The sequence below is a fragment of the Mastigoproctus giganteus genome, chromosome 3 (assembly GCF_048544385.1).
Source record: "Mastigoproctus giganteus isolate SK-2022 chromosome 3, ASM4854438v1, whole genome shotgun sequence".
In the NCBI taxonomy this organism is placed as follows: domain Eukaryota; kingdom Metazoa; phylum Arthropoda; class Arachnida; order Uropygi; family Thelyphonidae; genus Mastigoproctus; species Mastigoproctus giganteus.
This window is the reverse complement of record NC_143577.1, coordinates 226,534,668-226,557,184: the sequence shown is the minus strand read 5'-3', so window position 1 is coordinate 226,557,184 and position 22,517 is coordinate 226,534,668. Positions and strand designations below refer to the sequence as shown.

General features: G+C 36.7%; 1 protein-coding gene across 1 annotated transcript in view; it reads left to right on the top strand.

Annotated features, from left to right (window-relative positions):
- The window catches only part of LOC150088801 (neuronal acetylcholine receptor subunit alpha-7-like), a 198,669-nt gene that overhangs the window by 136,018 nt on the left and 40,134 nt on the right, over window positions 1-22,517 (top strand). Inside the window, 1 exon segment of the mRNA XM_090369665.1 lies at window positions 20,977-21,116. Within this exon segment, the coding sequence (XP_090225791.1) occupies window positions 20,977-21,116 (140 nt within the window).

Genomic DNA, 22,517 nt, shown 5'->3' with positions numbered 1-22,517 from the left:
TGCACTGAAATCGTACGTTTCTTTAATGTTTGCAGATTCCAACCATCAAAGAAAAGAAAAAGAAAAAAATGAATAAATAAAAAAGAAAAAAATCCTCTATAATTGCACCGAATCGATCTGCGGTCTTCAATGCTATCAAGAGTGCTTGGAAAAGAAAATAACTTCGAATCTCGAACAAACTTCTATTTCGTGCAAATGTTTCGGGTTACATTGGACTCACCAACACGTCATAGATTAAAGGCGCTGTGTGCTAGAGGCACGCGCCTTCAAGAGATCGTTGTTTCGTGGGCGGACATTCCATTAGGAGTATCCCATATGAAAGAGTCCGAACTGCCTTCCCCTTGAACGATCCATTTCCTCAATGCTACACCGAAATGCTGACAGATTGTAGACGTTGAAAACTGTAACAAAAACTGTACAAAGTTAGTTCATTAAAGATAAGATTGTTTTCTTGTTTCATTCTCACGGTAATCCAGAAAGTTTTCTTTTTATATCCATAAATACGAATATAATCTACACCGAGGAGTTGTAAGAGCATAAATAAACGTCTGTAGGACTAATGAACATGGAGTCGCTTGTGAAGAGATACATATATAGAATCTTAAAAAAAGTATACGAGAGAACAGTAATAAATATCATACAATTGTAATTAAACTGAACAGCTAAGTTTAGGGAACGTAACACTATAGAGCTTAAGTGATCTATGAAGTTATAAGCTTAGTAATCAATTGATAAGGAGATAACAATATTCACTTTTCACTTCTATTGATCACAGAGAAGAAAAAAATTCATTAAAGAATTATAAATATAACGGAATTTGATTAGAATTTTTGGCTAGAAGTTGGGTTTAGAAAGTCTCTTTTGGAAAACAGCTTCTAGTAATCGCATTGGATTTTTTTGGGTGGTGGTGTAATATTATAAGATGTAAACTATCCTGTAAACTATCCTTGCTATAGGCAAGAGGTATGAAAAAGTAAATAATAATTGCCAATTTTATATTGGATTTATAATAAATCCACCATGAACACATGCTTCTCTATACGTATTCATTTACTGCTTGAACTGCCATGGGCATTCGTAGTCAATATATCTTTTTTTCGATTACAAAACCTGATTACAACTAAAAATATTTTTAATTTTTAAAGTAAGATTAAATTTTTTGTTCATTTTTATAACAATAAGAAGACGTACTTTTATGTTTATAATTAGTTATATCAGCCATATTTGAAAAATAGAAAGCAGTTTTTAGGGTCCTGCAATTATTAACTAAAAAAACCTAAAAAGTTTTCTTTGTTTCTTTCATTATTTTACAATTACTATCTGTACTCTATTCGAGGTGTTTGTTGTTAACCACGTGATTTTGCCCTACTGTTCACATGATTCATTATCATCAGTACGTATCGCTTTCTAAATTAAACATTTGGTACATTTAATAACGTTTTTTATTAAATAAATTATCGCTATAAAACATTTAGTATTTATTAATTTAATTTTAACGGTTATAAATTGAAATTTGTTGATACACATCTTCAAAAAATTATAAAAATCGAATAAATTTGATGATTTAAAGTTGATATGAGTTTTGATCAAGGCTAAACAATTCTTTTGTGTATGCATTGTCTGTCGTTGTCTTTCTTGGGTACAGAACGTAAAAATCATGGGGACGTCGATGTGTCCCAAACTTCTTTATTGGGGTTAAGGCATCTTCCTGCAAAGGTGACTTTATCTCTTTGGTATGCAGCATCTTTTTGATCACCTGTCATTAGGTTCGCGTACTTCCTGATTTTTTCCCCGTGGGTTTTCTGCAGGTTGCCAGTGTTGGGTATCGTTTTTGTCAATGAGATAGGTAGCCTTTTCCTTCTTCTCCACAAAGGTTGTGTCCGGTCTGTTGTGCGGGATTTTCCTATCCGTTATTATGGTGCGGTCCCAGTATAGCTTGTGTGTTGGGGTCTCTAGTACTGCCTGGGGTTTGTACTTGTAGTACGGTACACTTTCTTCGATCAGCTGGTATTTCCTCGCTAGCTTCTGATGTATTATCCTGGCTACCTGGTTGTGTCTATGAGTGTACTCACTCTGGGTCATTGTCGACATGTGTCATCTGACACTCCGGGCTCCTTGGCGATGTATTTTCTATAGTTCCTGATATTGATTACAGGTCTTGGATGGCGAGCATGAATCCTTCAGTCTCGGGGAAGAGCATCTCGCTCGTGAGCCATGCATTGGAAGCAGTTTTATCTATGTGATCTTGATGGAGATCATTGTAGTGTTTGCCATGGAGTGTCTTCTGTGCCCAACTTTTTAGCTTCGTTTGTGCCTCCTGATCGGGAGGGGACTCCTCACTTAGGTTGAGTGGGATATATCGCTTGTCTATCTTCCTGCTGGAGTGCTGCTGTGTGTTCCTGGAAGTAATCCTTCAGCTTAATTATCGCTGTGTTCTGTTGGTCAATGAGGTCTATCAGGCCCCTTCCTCCTTCTTCCCGGGCAATTGTCAGTCTCTCCACGGCTGATTTCGAGTGGTGTTGACGGCTCTTGGTCATTATTGTCCTTGTCTTTCTCATGATATCCTCCACGTCGGTGTTAGTCCAATCTATGACTCCGAAGGAGTATGATTGCACTGGGACTGCATGGGTGTTTATGGCTTTAACTGTGTTCCCTCCGTTCAGCTTTGCGTTCAGCAGGCTTCTGAGTCTCTGATGATATTTTTCGGTCAGGTAGGCCTTAATTTCTTTGTGCTGTAACTTCTGAGCCTGCATCATCCCCAAGTATTTGTAGGCCTCTCCTTCTGCCATGGCTTCGATCTCTTTACCAGTGTGCAGCTGATAGTTTCGCTTGACTAATTTTCCCTGGTGCAATCCGTGGGTCTTGCATTTGTCTACACCAAAATCCATCCTAATATCATTGCTGAATTCTTCGGTGATGTGGAGTAGTTGCTGGAGGTGCTTCTCGGTTCCCGCGTAGAGCTTGATGTCATCCATGTACATCAGATGGGTGGGGGTGTACAGGTTCTTCCTTCCTTCTTTGAGGTTATATCGGTACTTTCTGCTGTTGAGCATGGTGGATAGAGGGTTAAGTGCTAAACAAAACAGAACCACAGTGTGCCCAGGGCATCTCCCTGAAAGATTCGTCTCCTGATGGTGATTGGCCTAGTTGTGATGTTTTCGACTTTAATGGTGATACTCCATTTCGCCATAGTTTCTTCTAGGTAGTTTGTCACTATCGGATTGACTTTGTAGATGTTCAGCGCCTCTATTAGCCAGCTATGAGGCATAGTCAAGGGCCTTGCAGTAATCGATGTAGGCTGTGTACATGTTGCGGCGCTTTTTCATTGGCTTGCTCCATAACCGCGGCATCTATGGTTAATTGTTCCTTGCATCCTTTGCTCAGCCGCTTGCATCCTTCCTGCTGTTCGGCCATTATGTTCTGGCTCTCCAAGTGGTCTATCTTCCTGGTTATGCAGCTGGTCAGGATCTTGTACAATGTTGGAAGGCAGGTGATTGGCCTATATTTCGCCGGGTTTCTTGTATCTTCGTCTTTAGGCTTCAGATATGTGATTCTTTGAGTGAGAAACTTCGGGATTGTCTCTGGGTGTCTTATCATTTGGGTGAATTGCTCTTTGGGTGAACTGCCCAAATTGCTCTCCACTTCTCAAATGCTTGGATAAGTGGATCTTCAAGGTCATTGGCCATCAGATCCTTGCCTAGTAACTTCAATATATACAATACCACGAAGATTGCCAATCAGACACTGACTCAAATCCTTTATGCCAGTGAGCAAAGATCGGTCCTTCATTCTATTTTCCTGGATCTAAAAACTGCCTTTCACTAAACACAAATTAATCCTCTGATGTGTCTTCTTGAGAACTACTACGGTTTCATATATAACATCTCTACGCTCCTCATAAATGTGCTCTCTAAGAGATTTCTAACCTTCCAACACGCTAACCATTTCTTCACCAAACAAGTGGAAGTTGGCATCTCCTTTTCCTACAATATTTCTATCACTCGTGAATTTTAAAACGCTACCACCTCGCGTTTTAAAATACACGAAAAATATTTTAAAAAAAGAAACATACGTAATTTAATTTCCAAGTTCGACGATAATTTCTTAAAGAGATTGTGCTCAAAGGGCACGATCTTTTATCTTTTTATCTTAAAGTAATCCTTCCTTTGGTTTCTCGAGTAAAGTCTTGAATACATATCGAACAATTTTTCCATCATTTCATCAGGCTGACTGATTCCAAAGAAATATTGGATACTTAAGACTTTAATAAATCATCTAAGTCTCTATCTACAAAAGCACAACGAAAGCTTTTTTCTTTCATGCCTTTGTGAGCGGGCATTGTCACTATAAATGTCCTTATATAAAGTTATTCACGTGCAGCCAATAGAGAGAAAGTGTAGGCGTCTGCAGAAAACTTCTCCTTTCAACGTTGTTCATTCGGTGACCGATATTGATCTTGGGGAAAAGGTATAGCTCAAAAGATGCATTAGTCTTTTTTTCCCAAGGTAAAGGCAAACGTATCTAGGGAGTAGTGAACATTAAAAACCCAGACCATTAGTTAATCGAGGCCAGAGGGAATTGTAAATAAATGATCTGTATTTCCAATCTTTATGATAGATGGTCAATAGTGTACAACATTCTGTTAGTTTCCCTTTGTTCTTCACTAAGTGAAAGAGGATACAAGTGATTCTTTTGTTTTGCGAAATTAAAATCGAAAATATATTATGATCTATACAAGACCTAGATACATAATTTTAATAATGGTAAACTTTACCATTATTAAAATTGAATAAACCCTTCACAACCAGATGCCCTGGCAAAGCAGCAGTAACGGCAAATTATTCTAGAAAGCAAGCACATGTGGCATCAGCAAAAAAAAAACCTCCACATCCATTCATACTCTTGAAGAATTCGTCTAGTCCTTCCTTGAATTTATTAAAACCATCCACTTTCATAAAAACAAATGAAAGTCTGTTCCAACAATCAACCATCTTTTGGCTGATGCAAACCTCGCGTATCTATATGCTGAAACTATCCATCCTCAACTCGAATTTATGCACCCTCATGTGCGTAGTCGTAGTCTCTTTTATGAAAGGGGAATACATTCGCACATCTCCAGTCCATAGGGACCTCCCCCTAAATCCCAAGATGCTCTCATAATCATGGCGAAAGGTTTGCTTACCTCCTTTGCTGCCACCCTTAATAAAACTGGATATATTCCATCCACCTGAAGTGCCTTTTTTATGTCCATCTTCAACAGTTTCTCTTCCACTTTCCTTTCAGTTATTACAAATCCATTTAGCTTCTCGTTCGAGTTTGATAACCTTCTGGCATCCCCTTCCCTAAAGAATTCCTCACGTGTGAATGTAGATGCAATATGCCAATTCATTTTGTTTGCTGCCTAAACAGAGTGATCAATAGTTAACCCATAGGCATCAGGTGGCCCAATGTGATTCAATCCCTTCCTGCTATTGTTAATACAAGCATAAGATTCTTTGATGATTTTCTTTGTATTCTTCGCCATAATCTGTCTTAACTTCTCTAACCTCCTTTATAACTTGATTACAGACTAGCTTGTATCTACCATAGGCTTCTGTGTCACCTGTTAATTTATATGAATCCCATACACTTTTCTTCTCTGTTTCATTAGTTCATCTGATATCCATTTAGGTCCAAGCCTTGAAGAGTATTTCTTTGTTGGTATGAAAAAAAAAAAAAAAATTAATCCTCTGAATGCTTCCCATTTACAATTTGCTGTTGGTAACATCATCATGTTCCATGATGACTCGCAGCAGTTCCTGAAATCCCAGATACATTGCTGTCCAGGCTGCAGCTCATTCCAACAGAAGCAACGTAAGAATCATCTTCACCTCTGCCTCCGGCTCTAGTTAAACTATAAATCTGTGTATTCCCCAATCCCCAAGCTAGCAGTTTTCCGACGCACCCATAACCGCCTCGACAGCATCAGCAAATATTCTTGCACCCTTTCTATTTAAGTGTATCCCATCCCTGTAGAAGAAATCTCTCCTGTTAACAAGCACAGACCACGTTGAGAAAATTTCTACCCCGTGAGCTTTGCACATTCGCTCCAAAGCTGAATTGATTGACAAGGCTCTCAACGTGTACTCCCTCTTATCATATTTGGACGGAACCACAGACACTTTCAAATTCATTCCTAATTTGAGACTTTTTCTCAACATTGCCATGTACTTGTTAAGTAAATCCTCAGATCTCCTACTGTTAATATCATTAGGGCCAACGTAAACATCCATATCGTCTTTTGTGCCCTTAAAAGATGATAACCATTGGTGATTTAATAATATGGTTGAAAGATTAATCTACTAATTGCATTGTTTACAAACAACCATGGTTGTAAGTAGTGCAATACCAGGGAAACTCGTTGTGAAGGCACAGTTTGCTCTGCTCTCAGTCAATATCTCCAAATAGGATGCAATTCGCATAACATTTTACGTGTTTTTAATGAAAATTTTAAGAAATTATATCTTCTCTGTGCGAATTTATTGTTTCTGTTGTCTGAGATATATTTCCATTCGAGAAAAAAAATGGTCTAATTTTATTTGAAGCGTTTAAATAGCGCCATCTGTACTTCATTCAATATTATTCGCCGTGACGTCATTATCACGTGACATCGCACCATTTCAACTATTTATTTAAAAAAAAAAAACAGGGGATTTTTTTACCTTTTTAAAAACTATCCCTCAAAAATTAATATTTTTGGTGTTTATTTAAAACTACGTTTCACTTTTCTGTTACTTGCTTTTAAATAAATATCTGAAGTAGTGCAATACTAAGGCAACTCGTTAAGAAATGAGGTGTTAGCGAACCAACACCTCCATCTAGTTTCTTTCTCAACTCTTGGTCAGTTCATGATACTCGTGCATGTACCTTTTGAAACAGGGTTGGTTTGTAGTTCGTGATCAACTATTCATTGTCGCTGTTTTCCAGTGATAATTATGCAAATTAAGCGAATAAAAAATGAATTATGTTTTTGTAAACTGTACGCTTGTTTCTCTCTGGCAGATTATGCAAAATAATGCTGTTTTCTTCACCTAAATAATCCTTCCTCAGCTCTGCGTCAAAGAGATGGGATCTTTGTGTTCCAACTTTTAGTAACTTAAAGATGGAAAAATGATTCTTACAAAATGCTTGTCTCTCCCTCTCTCTCTCTCTCTCTCCATACAAGAAGTAATGATTTCTCTGAGTGAACGTGTTGTTACCATTCTCCACGCTTAACTTGACTTTCGTCTTGTAAGGATTTACTGGCGAATAGGGGATGTGGTGGACAGATTGGTAACCTGGCTACCGTTGCTTAGATACAGAGCCTGTAGTTAAGGAGGACGAGAAGCTACAACTCAGTTTGCTACAGCTGACAAGGCAGAATCGTATTTCCTTCTCGTCTTACGTGTCTTTTTTTTTTTCTATTTCGTAATTAAAGTGTCACCAGGTGTCCTTACTGTATTTTTCTTGACTTCGGTAGCAAACATAATTCTTATTCACTTACTTAAAGATGATCGGTAATGCCAAATTCTTCCCCTAGAATGACATTCCTTTGTATTCAGCTGTTGAAGGCAATTCTGTGGATCTGTCTGCAAACACGATTACTGGCAATACCAAGGATATTGGGATTATGTTTTCTACGCAAAACAATAGCCTTCAGCTGTCTTCGTAACAGTAGTTCACCTGAGGGTAGGGATTACCAAAGGAGAATTGCCATCTAAATTGACAAAATTCTTCTGATCAGTGAACTCATATTTGTTTATTTGTAGTGAAATACCGAGGCAACTCTTTATGCAGATTTTGCGCATGAAAACTCAATTGCAGCTGCAATTCCTAAACTTCTTATGCATAATAGGGAACTGTTAAGGCTCGTTTGGAAATTAATGGAAGGAGTTGCCTCCATGGGTCCTTGAGGCTGTGGGAGAATTCTTGAGATGCTTCATTTTTGATGAATGGGATGTTTCATTTTTGATTGATGAGGTGTTTTAATTTTCGTGGAGTGTTTCTTTCTTCGGGGCTGAGGTGTTTTACTTTTGTCTGAATGGGGTTTCAGTTTCGGTGGATGAGATGTTTTAATTTTTGAAACTGACGTGTTTTATTTTTGTTTTATGAGGTGTTTGAATCTTTGTGGATGGAGTATCCCATTCTTGTTGGAGGAGGTATTTCATTCTTTGTAGATGAAGTGTTTCGTTGTTCGTGGATGAGGTACTTCATTTTTGATGGATAAAGTGTTTTAATTTTCGTAGATGAGGTGTTTTATTTTTGCTGGATGGGGTGCTTCAATTTCGATGGATGCAGGTGTCAGCAGGTGAAGGGGGCATTTCATCCTTGATGTTTTAATTCTTTGTGGCTGAGTTGTTTTTGTTATTGGGTTTTTGGAGCATCTACAACCAATGCCACGTTGCTCCGTGTATACTGTCTGTAAATTGAGTGTGTTCTGAGGTCAATTTTCTGTTTACTGGACGAAAATCCCGAGTTTCTTGGAGAAAAAACCATGCTACCCTCTCCTGAGACCGACTAATTCAGCCACGTTGTGAAAAAGGCCCATAAAAATTCCTCTTGTCATCGACGGGATTCCAACTCAGGTCTTTTCCACTCGGTATGAGGAGGACAGTGATCCCACAACCTGTGCTACCCACGAGGGCTCATGGCTGACGTGTTTCAATTTAATGGATGAAGTGTTTCATTTTTGATGGATAAGGTATTTTAATTTTCGTGGATGCGATGTTTAAGGTTTAGTGAATGGGGTGTTTTATTCTTCTTGGATGAAGTGTTTAATTTTCGTAGATGAAATGCTTTATTTTTGCTTGATGGGATGTTTGAACCTTCGTGGATGGAATATATCATTGTTGTTGGATGAGGTATTTCGTTTTCGGTGGACGAGGTGGTTAATTTTTGGTGGTTGGGGGTTTCATTCTTGTTGGAAGAGGGGTTTTATTTTTAATGGGTAAGCTGTTTCATTTTCACATGGGTGTCAACTTGATCTATCTTCAGTGAGTGCCACGTTGTTCTTCCAAAATAGTCAAACTTGGAATTTACTAATTTATAGACATTCAGAATACAAGTGATAATTAACGCTTTATCCGGGCCTTGTAAATATCTTTTCATCCATTTTCATGCGATTTAATGCGTAATTAAAACAACGTTAATTTAGTAATGCAGTTCAAAGTATTTTCGCCGGTGGCATCTTGAATGATGCTTTGTAGTTTTGCATCACTAATTATCGAGATACGCAGTTTTAAGACATTTATTTTCAACTTAGGTTATGATAAAAAGCCACGAAATATGATTATAATTAGAGGCCGAAGTTGTTGGGTTAAAAAAGGATATTTCGTAAGCACGAAATTCTCGAGAGTACTTAGTGATCGAAGCTGTTGCCAAAGTAAATGTCAACATCCCTAATCGCGTGCACGATTTCGCGAAGTTGTCGGCCCTTTAATAAAAGGAGAACATCAAATATACGAAGTACTTGAAAATAGCAATCGATGTCTGATGATTAAGGCAAATATTTTAACAGGTTATTCAAAAATTAATTGCGCTGCCGATTAGAGACACAAAATGTCGACGAGGAAATTTAAGAAAAAATGGATTGCGCAGCCCACTTTTGAAGCCATTGATATTAGAAACAGATTCTCGTTTTCACTAATTAAGGAATATTTCGACTTGTGTTAAGCATTTAATTGGAAATTCGTGTACTCTTGTGTTGTAGTGACATCGATGAAATGTCATTCCACCATCACACGTTTCAGATTGTTTCCCTCGTAAACACAGAATTTGGCAAACATTTCGACGTGTAGAGAACAGCGGACGCGATCTATGCGAAATATTCGCGCTAATGTCGAGACAAACGCACGCACTAGCTTAAAAGAGTGTTTAAATCGAACATCTTTTTCCAATTATATTTTTAATTCTGGATGCGTGCTCACAGAACAACGAATTTCACCTTCACTACAAGTAGCCTTGATATTGCGCTACTTGTAAACACATTGCCACGCCAATACGTTAATCTATCATTTATTTAAAAATTGGGACACTCCTATGACAGTCTCTTTCGGGATTTACTGGTTTAGGTCAAGCCGCTTTGCACAAAAGCAAAGACATAAATTAAAATATGGGTTATTTAGCAATAAAACGATGCCTGTATAGCCTTCATCTCTTCCCTCTTACATTCTTTCTAGGTCTATCAGTTGCAAGATTAGCACAAGCTCATCTCACCACAGTTAGTACAAAACTCACCCGCTAGATGGCACTACGTAGTTAGTACATAATTCATTCGATAGATGGTACTACTGTAGTTATTATGAAAATTTACCCACTAGATGGCACTGCCTAGTTAGTACCAATTTCGTTCAATAGATGATTATGGCTAGATGGTTTCAGGAAAATAGGCCACCGGCTATCATGATTTAGCTGTCTCTTTTGAATCTTGCCAAAATAGCTGAAGTGCCACAACCTTCAAAAAACGCTTCAGGGAATTTTTAACCTCACACCCACCCCTGATATTCCTCAGATGCAGAACATTTCTTTGTCCCAAACTGCAATTTGCATTGAAGAGGAGAATTGCATCATCGCGATCGATGGCTGAAGCCCACGACTCCCACGGATAAATTAGCTGTGGCAGGTCGCTTCCTTCGAAGGTGGCATTATGGGATAGCTGCTAAATGCTGTAAAGACAAAGGGAAATAGAGACAACAGTCCGGAAACGTTTGATCGTGCCCAGCATCTCTTTCTTTCCTTATTTCTTTTTTTTTTCTCTCTCATTATGTCTTGCTTTGTTCCTTTCTTCGCCTCATTTCTTTAACAGTAATTTTTGGCTCTTCTCTCCTTTTTTTATTATCTTTCTCATTCTATTCCTTTATCCGCCTCTTTTTATTGTCACAAGAATGGTAATTCGGAAAAGGACAACAAAATCGTGAAACTGGAAACGAGGCAAAAAGTAAAATACTTAAAGGGAGATAAGAGAGGCAAAATAAAACCAATTAGTCTCCAATTTAGCTTCACGCAGAATTATACAGTTTTTTCTGAACGTTTACATCGAACCGCTTAAGGTGTAAACGGGAAAGAAAAGACGTTCGCCCCAGCGCATAATCCCGGTAAAAAGTGGCAATAATTATAAGTATTGTATGCGGGGTTGGTGGCAAACAGTGGCATATTTGTAAACAAGCTTGGCCACAACAGAAATTAATTTTAGCAACGCTCACTTTTTTGCATCAGTCAACCAGCTTTATCTGTGATCTGGAAATTGCTGCAGCCTCCATTTAAAACGTGCTAATTCTCCCCCCCCCCCCCTTTTTTTTCAACATCAGCAATTCGATGAACACAGGAGTCGCATCTATTATGCTGAATCATTCTTCGTTCTCTCTATTCTGTTTCCCTTCTCGCTCTTTCTCTCTCTCCTTCCCTGATTCTGTTTTGTCCCTCTCTTATTCTCCTTTCTTCTTCTTTGTCGTCTCTCTTATTCCTTCTTTCTCTCTCTCTCTCTCTCTCTCTCTCTCTCTCTCTCTCTCTCTCTCTCTCTCTTCCAATTTTATTCTCCCTTCTATCCCACATTCTGTCTCTCTTATCCTTACTCTCCCTCTCTTTGATTATCTTATCCCCTTCTCATTGTATTCTTTATCTCTCTTGCTATTTTACTCTCCTTTCTATCTTCTTTATTCTATCCCTCTCTCACTCTTTTATTCTTTCTCTCTCTGACGCTGTTATTCCTTCTCTCTCTCACTCTCTTATTTCTCTCTCTCACTCTCTCTCTCTCTCTCTCTCTCTCTCTCTCTCTCTCTCTCTCTCTCTCTTATTCTCCCTTCTCTCTCACTCTATTATTCTTTTTCTCTCTCACTCTATTATTCTTTCTCTCTTTTCCCTCTCACTCTTTCTCTGCCGTTCTTTTATTTCTTTTGACTCTTCTCTGTTTACTATTCTCAGTGTTTTTCTTTTTCTATTTCAACTTCTCTTCTCGCACTCTCCTTTTGTTTTATTCTTCCTTCTCTCTCTCTCCCTTGTTATGTCTATCTCTCACTCTATTATTCTTTCTCAGTCTCTCTCTCTCTCTCTCTCTCTCTCTCTCTCTCTCTCTCTCTCTCTCGTTCTTTCATTTCTCTCATTTCTTTTGACTCTTCTCTGTTTTTCTCTTCTCAGTCTTTTTCTCTTTATATCTCAAGTTCTCTTCTCGCATTCTCCCTTTCGTTTTATTCTTCCTTCCCTCTCTCTTATTCTTTCTCTCTTTTACTCTATTATTCTTTCTCGGTCTCTTATTCTCTCTCTCTCTCTCTCTCTAATTTTTCCTCTGTCGTTCTTTCATTTATCGCTCATTTCTTTCGACTCTTCTCTGTTTTCTCTTCTCAGTCTTTCTCTCTTTCTGTCTCATCCTCTCTTCTCAGTCTTTCTCGCTTTCCGTTTCATCCTCTCTTCTCGCACTCTCCTTTTGTTTTCTTTTTTTTCTCTCTCTCTCTCTCTCTCGCTCTCTGTCTTGGTCTCACTTGTTTCTCTTTCTTCACTCCTATTTTCTTTCTCTTTTCACTGCTCTCTTTTCACTCTTTCTTGCATTCTGCCGCTCTGTCTCTCTTTCTCTCTTATACTGCCCACCTTCCCCCTCTCTTCATAAACACACACGCAAACCAGCTCACCTACCCCCCCCACACACACACAATTCTCGATGATCTTTCTCGCCTCTCACTTACACAACGATTCTCATCTTTCTTTCTTTATCCCTTCGCTCTTCCCTGTTCGAAAAACAGACCGTGGTAACGAAAGAAGACGTCTCGATTATTATTCCGCCGCTGTACTGGCCTATTACGTTACCATGTCGTACCACCTTTTTATCAGATTGCGTATTACAGAGGTCACCGAATGTTGTTAGCTCTTGCGCTTGCAGCGCTGTTTACATTTTCAGCCAACTCGATGTTTAATTAGCTTCGAAACCCGATAAGGGAAATGAACTCCTCTGTAGGTTAATTAGTTTGCATAAAGAAACCCAGGGTAGCCTACACACCCACATAACTAAAGAGAGAGCGAGAGAGAAAGAGACGGAGCATCTGTCTTAACCCGATAACTCTTCCAATATCTTTATAGCTGCTGAAGGAATTAAATCTTGACCGAATCTATATATCGATCCTCCTTACAGAAGTGTGTACGTGGACTATTTATCAGCGCGGAAGAATTACGCTGTCCTTCATCTACTCTAATCTTTCTCGACATTCAGAGACAGCTGACTTACTCGATTGTATCTTTCTTCTGACTACTGCATAAAAATAATTTCCATTCGCTCCGGGTCTTTTAATTTTAAAGAACACAAATTCTCGATAATAGAAAAATCTTTGATTTCTTTCTTTTTTCCCTCTTCTTAACCGATTAGCGAATATCGCGCATGCGTCAAACCAGAAAAAACTTCTCGATCATTTGTAAATTATTTTTAAGTTGAAAATAAACAAATTTTGCTGCCATTCTCTGTAATTGGTAAACGTAAACCGGCAGGGTGCGCCACTAGTTCATCTGTTTAAGAACCGTTTCGTAATTTAAGGATAATAAAAAAACATCTCTCGCTAATAACGAGCACAGACGACAGTTTCGCATAAAATGGCACTCGTGGCCAGAGCTCGCGCTTATCAGCTATGCCACGCTAAAGAAATTAATCGCGGTTTTTAAACCAAATTATGAAAGCGCCTAAATTACTTGCAGTTTGGTTAAACGTGGAACACACTAACGCCCTCTAGGATTTATAGTCCCTTTGGATGATTGTCGGCTGTTTTAAGTGCTTTCTTGGTGCTTCTCTGGACAGATAAATTATACCATCTCGTACCACATTCATTTATTTTGATACACCCACTTTATTTTCCTTCTGCTCGGGATTATCTTCCAGAAGAAATAGTGTGGAAGTATTGCTCAAAAAAAAAAAATAAAGAAAGATGGTTTAAATTCCAAGGTAGATATGGTTATGAAAGATCGCATTGATTTTATTAAGTAAACAAAACATAAAACAAACTAAATATAACTTCTTGTGCTCATTGTAAAAGCAGGCTTAACTTTTTCTATACAACCTGAAGGAATACTTTATTACATCTGTTATAATGGCATCTATTAGAAATATTATTTTAAAAATTTATTAATTTTATTTGTTTTATTAAAACGGAATATTATTTTTTGCATACTTTTGTAATATCTATTTAAAATGAAGTTGGTACTAATTCGCTTATAAACGATAGAACAATAACTGTTTTTTATTGCGATACTTTTTTTATCAGAGACAAAATCACAGTTAGGATATATGTGACTGCTTTAAAGTATCAGTGACAAAATCACTGGCTATTGGTTATAACTGTAACTGCTCTTTAGAGGTATCAGTTACTTTTATTAGTGACAAATACACTGTTCTGTTCTTAAAGGCAGCCACCCACACAAATCACACCCCTCTTTGCATTACTTAATAGTTTCTACAGGATATCCGGCAGTACACTCAAACGTCTTTTACTTGGGAGAATGCTTCACTTCACACGTAATAACAGCACAGTCTGTAAAAAGCGCAGAAGTAGGAATCCCACAAGATGGTTCTCTCTCAGCTCTACTATTCGCTGCAATATTCATTCCACTTATGGATCAAGTTTCAGCGTTCTTGTTGTATGCTGATGATATTGTGCGTTACTTGCCATGCAAACGCCAGGTTGTTGATCCACAAGAAAGACAAACCGTCTCAGAAACTTTAAACAACTGCTTTAATACTTTCTGCCAATATGCCAATTTTTTTGGTCTTTCAGTTAATCCCCAGAAGTCAAGCTATCTCATATTTTCTCCAAGTCGCATGACGTCCGCTGATACCTTACTTCCGGAATTAGCAGGAAAAGTTCTGACTCCCACAGACAGTGTCAAGTTCGTAGGGGTAATCCTAGACGGAGAGGCTACAGAGTTTCAATAGACACTTCTCAAATGAGACTTTGGACACTTAACTCGCTCAACATCGACTTGGACCTATGGTCGATTGACAAGTCATATCAGATGACATCTTGGGCTATCTTACTGTATGTAAAGCAAGTGTGCAAGTGCCGGTCCTAGTATGCCGATGTCATTTTATATTATGCTTAATTTATCTGTGCAGGAAATAAAAAATGTATACCAGTTAATTTATTAAAAAGTTTTATTATTATATAAGTAGCAGATATTCTTTGCTTGATCTACATTTGTTCAGTAAGTTAAACAAGGATGGAAGATATACCTCCGAGCACGTGGCTTCTTAGTTTCGGACATGGCATTTATTTATAAATTTTATTTTCAATTATGTCTCGAAAAACTAAACTTTTCGTAATTAATAAATATTGATTTATTTCGTATTATCTCGAAGTTGGGTGCGCACACTCGTAGGGGTGAGAAGAACCAACTTTGGAAACCAGTGGGCTGTACCACAGTAACCGCAATAGCTGCCTACCCACCAATGAGAAGCCAGTAAACCTTGATACTGTGCCGTCTGTGAGGGATCTTGATGGGAGCCACGTTACCGTGAATAGTTAACAACAGTCTTCCCTAATTGGGAAGCATTACCTATTCGGGAGTTTTATGAGTGTTTGTTCAGTGAGCGAGTGTGAAGAGTAACTGTCCCTTTTCTCTTTCGACGGCATTTCTTCTTCTTCCTCTCCTACTGTCACTTTCCAACACCTTTTTTGATTTCCTAAGTCTAATCGGAATAGTATGTGGAAATTTTTCAAACGGTGATACCTGCCCACCCATCGATGAGAAGCCAATAAGCTTCGAAACGGTGTCGTTTGGGGGAAGTCTTCATGAAGCGTTGGTTACCGCGAATAGGTAACAATAGTCTTCCCTAATGGGGAAGTGTTACCTATTCGGGAGATTTATGAGTGGTTTAGTTCAGTGAGGAGTAACTGTCCCTTTCTTCCTCTCCTACTACATTCTTTTACACCTAAGCATGTTTCAGTATCTTTCTTAAAACTCCAATATCAAAACTATCTGAATTTTGATGCTAGAGTTGTAAGAAAGATACTGATATTTGTATTAGCTAAGGAAGCAAAGCTTATCTCTCAATAACAGCATGGAATATATGTCATAGCATCTTTACAGTTTATGAAATCTGTAATTAATTATATATATATATATATATATATATATATATATATATATATATTGTATAGTATAGTATATAGTAAAATTAGTACAGCAAAATACCAATAAAACAAAAATAAAAGTAGAAAGTGGTACAGCTGTCATCATGTATCAATATTTATTTCAGCTGACATCAGATCAAGCACATTTGCCTTACCTGTATTCGACCATTACTAAATGTGTTCCCCCCATATCTGATGACAGCTGTACCACTTTATACTTTTATTTCATTGGTATTTTGCTGTACTAATTTTACTTTACAGTTCTCTCACCTTATATTGACTTAGTAATTCAGCCCATAATTTTCTTAATTCATCATAACTTTTAGGATATTAACATTCTTTCACCTTTCACTTATCTACTACAATTCTTTTTCAACTATCCTCACCCTTCTAGTGATTGGCACTTTGTGTAACTTTCACATCCATTTATGCATACTTAATTAAATATATTAATACAACTTATATATACTCTTGCATCCTTATTTGATATATGCAGAAAGTACCCAACGACCATAATTTCTACATAAGCAACTGCCGTTCACCACTACTAACTTATAAATATATATATATATATTTAATGAACTGGACTCCTTTTGATATATTATTATAATTATTATTATTATAGTAAAAAAGGAGTCCAGTTCATAAAAGCAAAACCTAAAACAGGAGTTGAGGTTGTGACCAGATGTAGATTTATGGAGTTAAGATCAAATAAGTAATATTTTAAAATATAATGATCAAACATTGGCTAAAATGCAGCCTAGAAGGAGATTAAGATGAAGTCACGTGTGCCAGTTGCAATAAATATTAATAAATAATTTATATCTGTACTACTATTATCTATTCAGTACAGTGAGACTGATCTCACTGTACTGAAACCTGCTATAATTACCCACAATTTTATGTACAGTAGTATAGATATAAATTCTTTATTAATTAATGTTTATTGCAACTGGCACACATGACTGCATTTTATCTCCTTCTAGGCTGCATTTTAGCCAATGTTCGGTCATTGTATCAAAAAACCATTAAAAATATTTTAAAAAATTGCTTATTAAATTATTATATATGTGTGAAAACATAAGAAAACTACCATATTACACTGAAGAAATAAATATAAAGTATAAGAAGGAGAAAAAAAAAAGGAGAAGGAAAGAAAAACGTAGGCGAAAATAAATGGATGTGAACTGAGGTAGAAGAAAACCGCTGTCTGGAGATTCCCCACGCGGCTATCATAACTGATTATTATTATTTATTTATGTTAAATATTTACTTATATTTATATTTCACTATTCTGCCGTCTTTCATAGCGTCTTTTTTTGTATAAACATAATAATTAATTATGAATATCTCATAGTAATAATCAGTGAATCGATATAGTATCCATCACAACTACAAAACTGTAGAAAATTCTCCAGGAATTCTTCTCAATGTTCATACAATGATGGCTCCACTTTCTTTACCATGTAAAAGGAGTTAACATTATCGCCTATGGGAGTGTCCACTCTGTATCTTACTATTCTGTTATGAAAGAATGCATTGATCGTATTAGGTAAACAAATCATAAAACAAAACTAAATATAACTTTTTATACTTATTATAAAAGCAAACTTATATTTTTTTATATAACCTGAAGGAATTCTTTATGATCGCTGTAATAATAGCATATTTTAGAAATATTTTCTTAAATTTTTATTTATTTTAGTTGTTTTATTAATACAGGATATTGTTCTTTTGCATAATTTTTTTATATCTCTTGAAAATGAAATTTATTTTGCTAATTCGATGTCTTTGGTTGTTTGCTCTATTCGGATAACCATAATTGTTTATAACTAACTGATGTGCTTTTATCGGTGACAAAGTCACTGATCAGTGATTTTCAAAGATAGAAGTAACTGATGCTTTTATCGGTGACAAAGTCGCTGATTTTTAAAGATAGAAGTAACTGATGCTTTTATCGGTGACAAAGTCACTGATCAGTGATTTTTAAAGATAGAAGTAACTGATGCTTTTATCGGTGACAAAGTCACTGATCAGTGATTTTTAAAGATAGAAGTAACTGATGCTTTTATCGGTGACAAAGTCACTGATTTTCAAAGATAGAAGTATCTTTCTTTGATTTCTGACAGACATTCCGTCGGAAATCATTACCAAATCCTCTCCCAAATTGGACTGCAGCGGGGGAAACCTTACTTGGAAAGCACCCTCCCTTGCTGATGTCTTGTGCTTGTTGATTTGATTTATCGTAAACTTGGAGTTTACAATAAATCAATCAATAGAAATCTTAATCATATTTAGCAGTCACCGGCTTAATCCCCGGTCCACTCAAAGAGCGTGTGCTACTGCACACGCGCTCCTGACCACTCGGCTACGTCAATTGTGGCGTGGGATATACTGACATCGGTTACAGCTAGTCTTGCTCGTGTGAGAATACGCACAAAAGAACCACTACCCTCAGTGTGATGTCCTCCCACACAAGGCACTCTGGCCCTATGCTTTTAATCCCCAAACACCTTTTTGGCTGGTGGACTCTTACCACTACAAACGTTTCACTCCTCCTTGACAGTCCTTCCTGAAAAGGATAGACGGTGTCCTTCTATCCTTTTAAGTGATAATTCTGGTAGCTAACAATTTAAGTGATAATTCTGGTAGCTAACAGCGCATGCTCTTATTCATATCGAATACTAAGAGAACGGTATTCTTTACCAGTAACTAGTGATTTAATCTGTGAAATAACAGATACGTGATTTTTCATCCCTCTTTACTGGAATAGTTGATTGTTTTACTTCGAAATGTGGCAGACAGATGTCGTTCTATTGAAGCAATGAATAGCTTACAAACCTCGTTAAATTTGTTATAAAAATAATAAAACCTCCATTGAATTTCAAATAAGTTATAATTCGCTCTTTCAGAAAAATGCCCCTGGACAATAATTTTTCTATTCTTGAGTGTGTTAATTAACCGTCTCATTGCAGAGTTTACGCTAATTTACTTTATAATTAGAAGCCAAGATACATAAAATATTCACTTTCAGAAAAGACAGACACACGGACATTGGACTTTCGAACTCGATTTGCCCTTGTGTGTACTACAAACCAACAGCTTTGTATAAATAATGTACTATAAAATTAGACTCTGCTGAAGACCCCGCCAGAGGGGTCTTCAGCAGCTCTGGGTTTTTGTGAATTAACTGAAGAAACTGCGTAGGCATGAGTGGACGCAAATTTTTAAAAGATCTTCATTGTATTGAGAATATTGTCTAAATTTAGCAACAAGCATTTAAAGTTTTATAAATCAAATTAGTTTATATTCGTTCAGCTGAATCCACGCAACTCAGTTCAAGTTGGTATATAATATAGCTTTTGATATTGTAAAGGGGTATCCGTATATAGGCATTGTCCAGCACGACAACGGTTACATACGGATCTCATATCCGAACAATTCCACGTGGTGTGAAAATGCTTCCTTGGCCTGTACATTTTCAGATCTCTTACCCATTTTATAATATGTAATGGGAATTTTACTGATACCAGAATTTTAACATCCTGCCCATGTTGTCCAAATTACAGCACAAGTGGAGGAAGCGTAACTCAACATCTGGCAGCCTGTGTCGATGTTCTTGAATGCCATACTTCGTACTGCGAACACGAACACATCTACTGAAAAATTTTACTTCCATAAACGGACCTTTTCTAAATCTAACCATCCAGAAGTGTAAAATACACTCATCTCCGTTGACAATTGTTTGATGAATGTTTCATTAAAGCAAGTAGTATCTTTCTTCGAAAACTAGAATTTAAATTAAACATAAATACACTTGAGAACTGTAAAAAATGTAAAGAACATCTTAATTCGTTCTCTCTACCAATCTTTAATCGCTAATAAGATGAAATAAAAGTAGAAGATCGCTTCCATTGGGATAAAGACTATGTAATAGATGCATCTACTATGATCCAACCTCAAACACATAAAATACATCTACTGTATACGGATAGAAAACTTGCATTTTTTTACACTCAGCCAAGATCTCAACATTATTATTATAACTGAATTAATCATGACTCCAATAAAAATAAAGATAGTTGTCAATCTTATAAATAACCTTTTAAGGAACCCCAAAAAAATAAAAATTACACGAATCGCGCTGTAGAATAAAGCAAAACATTTTACAGTAACGCGGCACGATTAAAAAATGTCTTTTATGCAAACTGAGAAAATTTCGTTTCTGCGCATCCGCCACATTGCCCATTAATTCCTCCAACCAGCGCATGGTAACAAACATAATATCCAGTGCTTCAACTACAATATACAGTATATGGATAGCCTATGTGATATGTATTAAAAGAACAAATAATAATTACTGGATTTCTAATAGTCTGATTTTATTGATATTTGGGAAGGACCGGTACATCTTTCTAAAAGGACCAAATATAAAATTTCATGGAAATTGGTCTATATAATTTAAGTTATTGCATGCGGACGGACGAAGAAATAATAATTGCCCGATTTCTGTTGTTCTGGTTTTTATAAAATTTGACCGGCTGGCCCAAAAAACAAATTTAATGAAAAACCGCCCACTGGAAGTAGAGTTGTTACATGCGGACGAACACACGGACATGATCAAGACAACAGGCGTTTTATTACAGGTAAGAAAATCAATGGAACACATTAGATCAAAGGGTTCATCTTAGTAACTTCCAACTGTGATTCATCCTAGGGTGCCATTAAGAATAAATCAATTGTTTTCTGTAACCATTGAATACAAATTAACAGCGTATTTGAATTAAATAATTTGAACTTTTATTTAGTTTATTATTAAAATCATTTGTTTATCGGCTCCCTCTTTGTTTTCATCTAGATACATTACAGGGTCCTCATGAGAAGCGCCTGTTGAACGATCTGTTGTCCACTTATAATGTCCTTGAAAGACCTGTAGCCAACGAGTCGGAACCGCTTCTGCTTAGTTTTGGTCTCACCTTGCAACAAATCATTGATGTGGTAATTACTCCCTTTTATATCTCTTCTTTTTATTATTATATTTTCATTCATCATTATGTAATATTTTGAGCAGTGTAAAGAATGTAAGTCCACCATCCATCTTCTATACACTGCTGATAGAAATTGGCAAACTTTAAATATATTGCGCCCTTTACTTTTGCTGATGAAAGTATAAAGTGGTTACCCATTTTGGCATTATATTCTATTATACTGTCTCTCATATCCACATCATGCAGAGGGAACGTCTATAAAATGAGTGACTTCTATCAGGATAACTCTATTAAATTAATATAACCAAATCTCTACCGTATTGTTCAGACTATAAGACGAACCGTTAAAAGCAAAATTGACGAAAAAAACGTTTTAATTCGAATTACTATATTTTAATCAAGTGCATGTGTACTGATACGCGAGTGTGTATTAATAGTACACAAAAATAGTTTTACAACATAGCAAACCGCTTCTGTTTTTAACTGTGCCTTTTATGATGATTTACTTATAAAGCTTCATTTGCAGACATTCGGGCCACCTGTCTTCTTGTTTGGTTCGATGCAGGTTCGATGTTTGAGTAACCTTTAGGCTTAAGATGCATAGAAATTTTAAGTTCGTTGTTTTCAACAATAAAGTCCGTCTTATAGTGTGAAAAATACGGTATTTCGTAGATAACGCGTAGATAAAAAACTCATTCTTCATATAAACTACTTATGGGTGGCCGCGTACCTGTATATTTTTCTGTTCGTGCCATTGGTTCGCCACCCTGACCTAGACCAATGAAATCAGAGCTTATATATTTAATTAATTGAAATTACTTCAGCAAACATAGCGTCCAATTACGCGTAGGACCACCAAAGCAAAATAATATTCCTTAAATCCTCTCTTACTTCTCTCTGAAACATTAATTTCCTTAAAATAATACAAAGAAATCTGCTTTTTCTCCTTTTATGATTTCTGACAACACTTAGTTCAATATTTACCTCTCTGTAGCAGGTGGTAATGGATTCTTAATGGGTTTTTTTGGGAGGGTAATAAACCAAAAAGCTGTCGAGATAGAGAACTTTCAAGAAACGCTGGTTTATGTAAGAAATGGTATCATTTTTGCTTGATACCAGTTTTCTTTTTCTTTAAGGGACGATGTCTTGTTGGGATTGCCTGCAATACTTTCAAGCGATTGCACATTTCTTTTCGAAAGCTGTCAAAGTTAGTTTGCTATTATAGTGGAAGTCAGTGTTTCGAAAAGAAAGCATAAAAGCTTTAAGATCTGTTAAAAAAATCAAATTCCTTTCTTTATAGAGTACTCATGCATTGAAAGATTTTATGGAGTTTTTTTCTCTAGGGATTAACCTCGTAGTCAGAGTCCCTTTTAGCCGCTTTGCCCTTTTTAGTTGTTTTTCCAACTTCGCT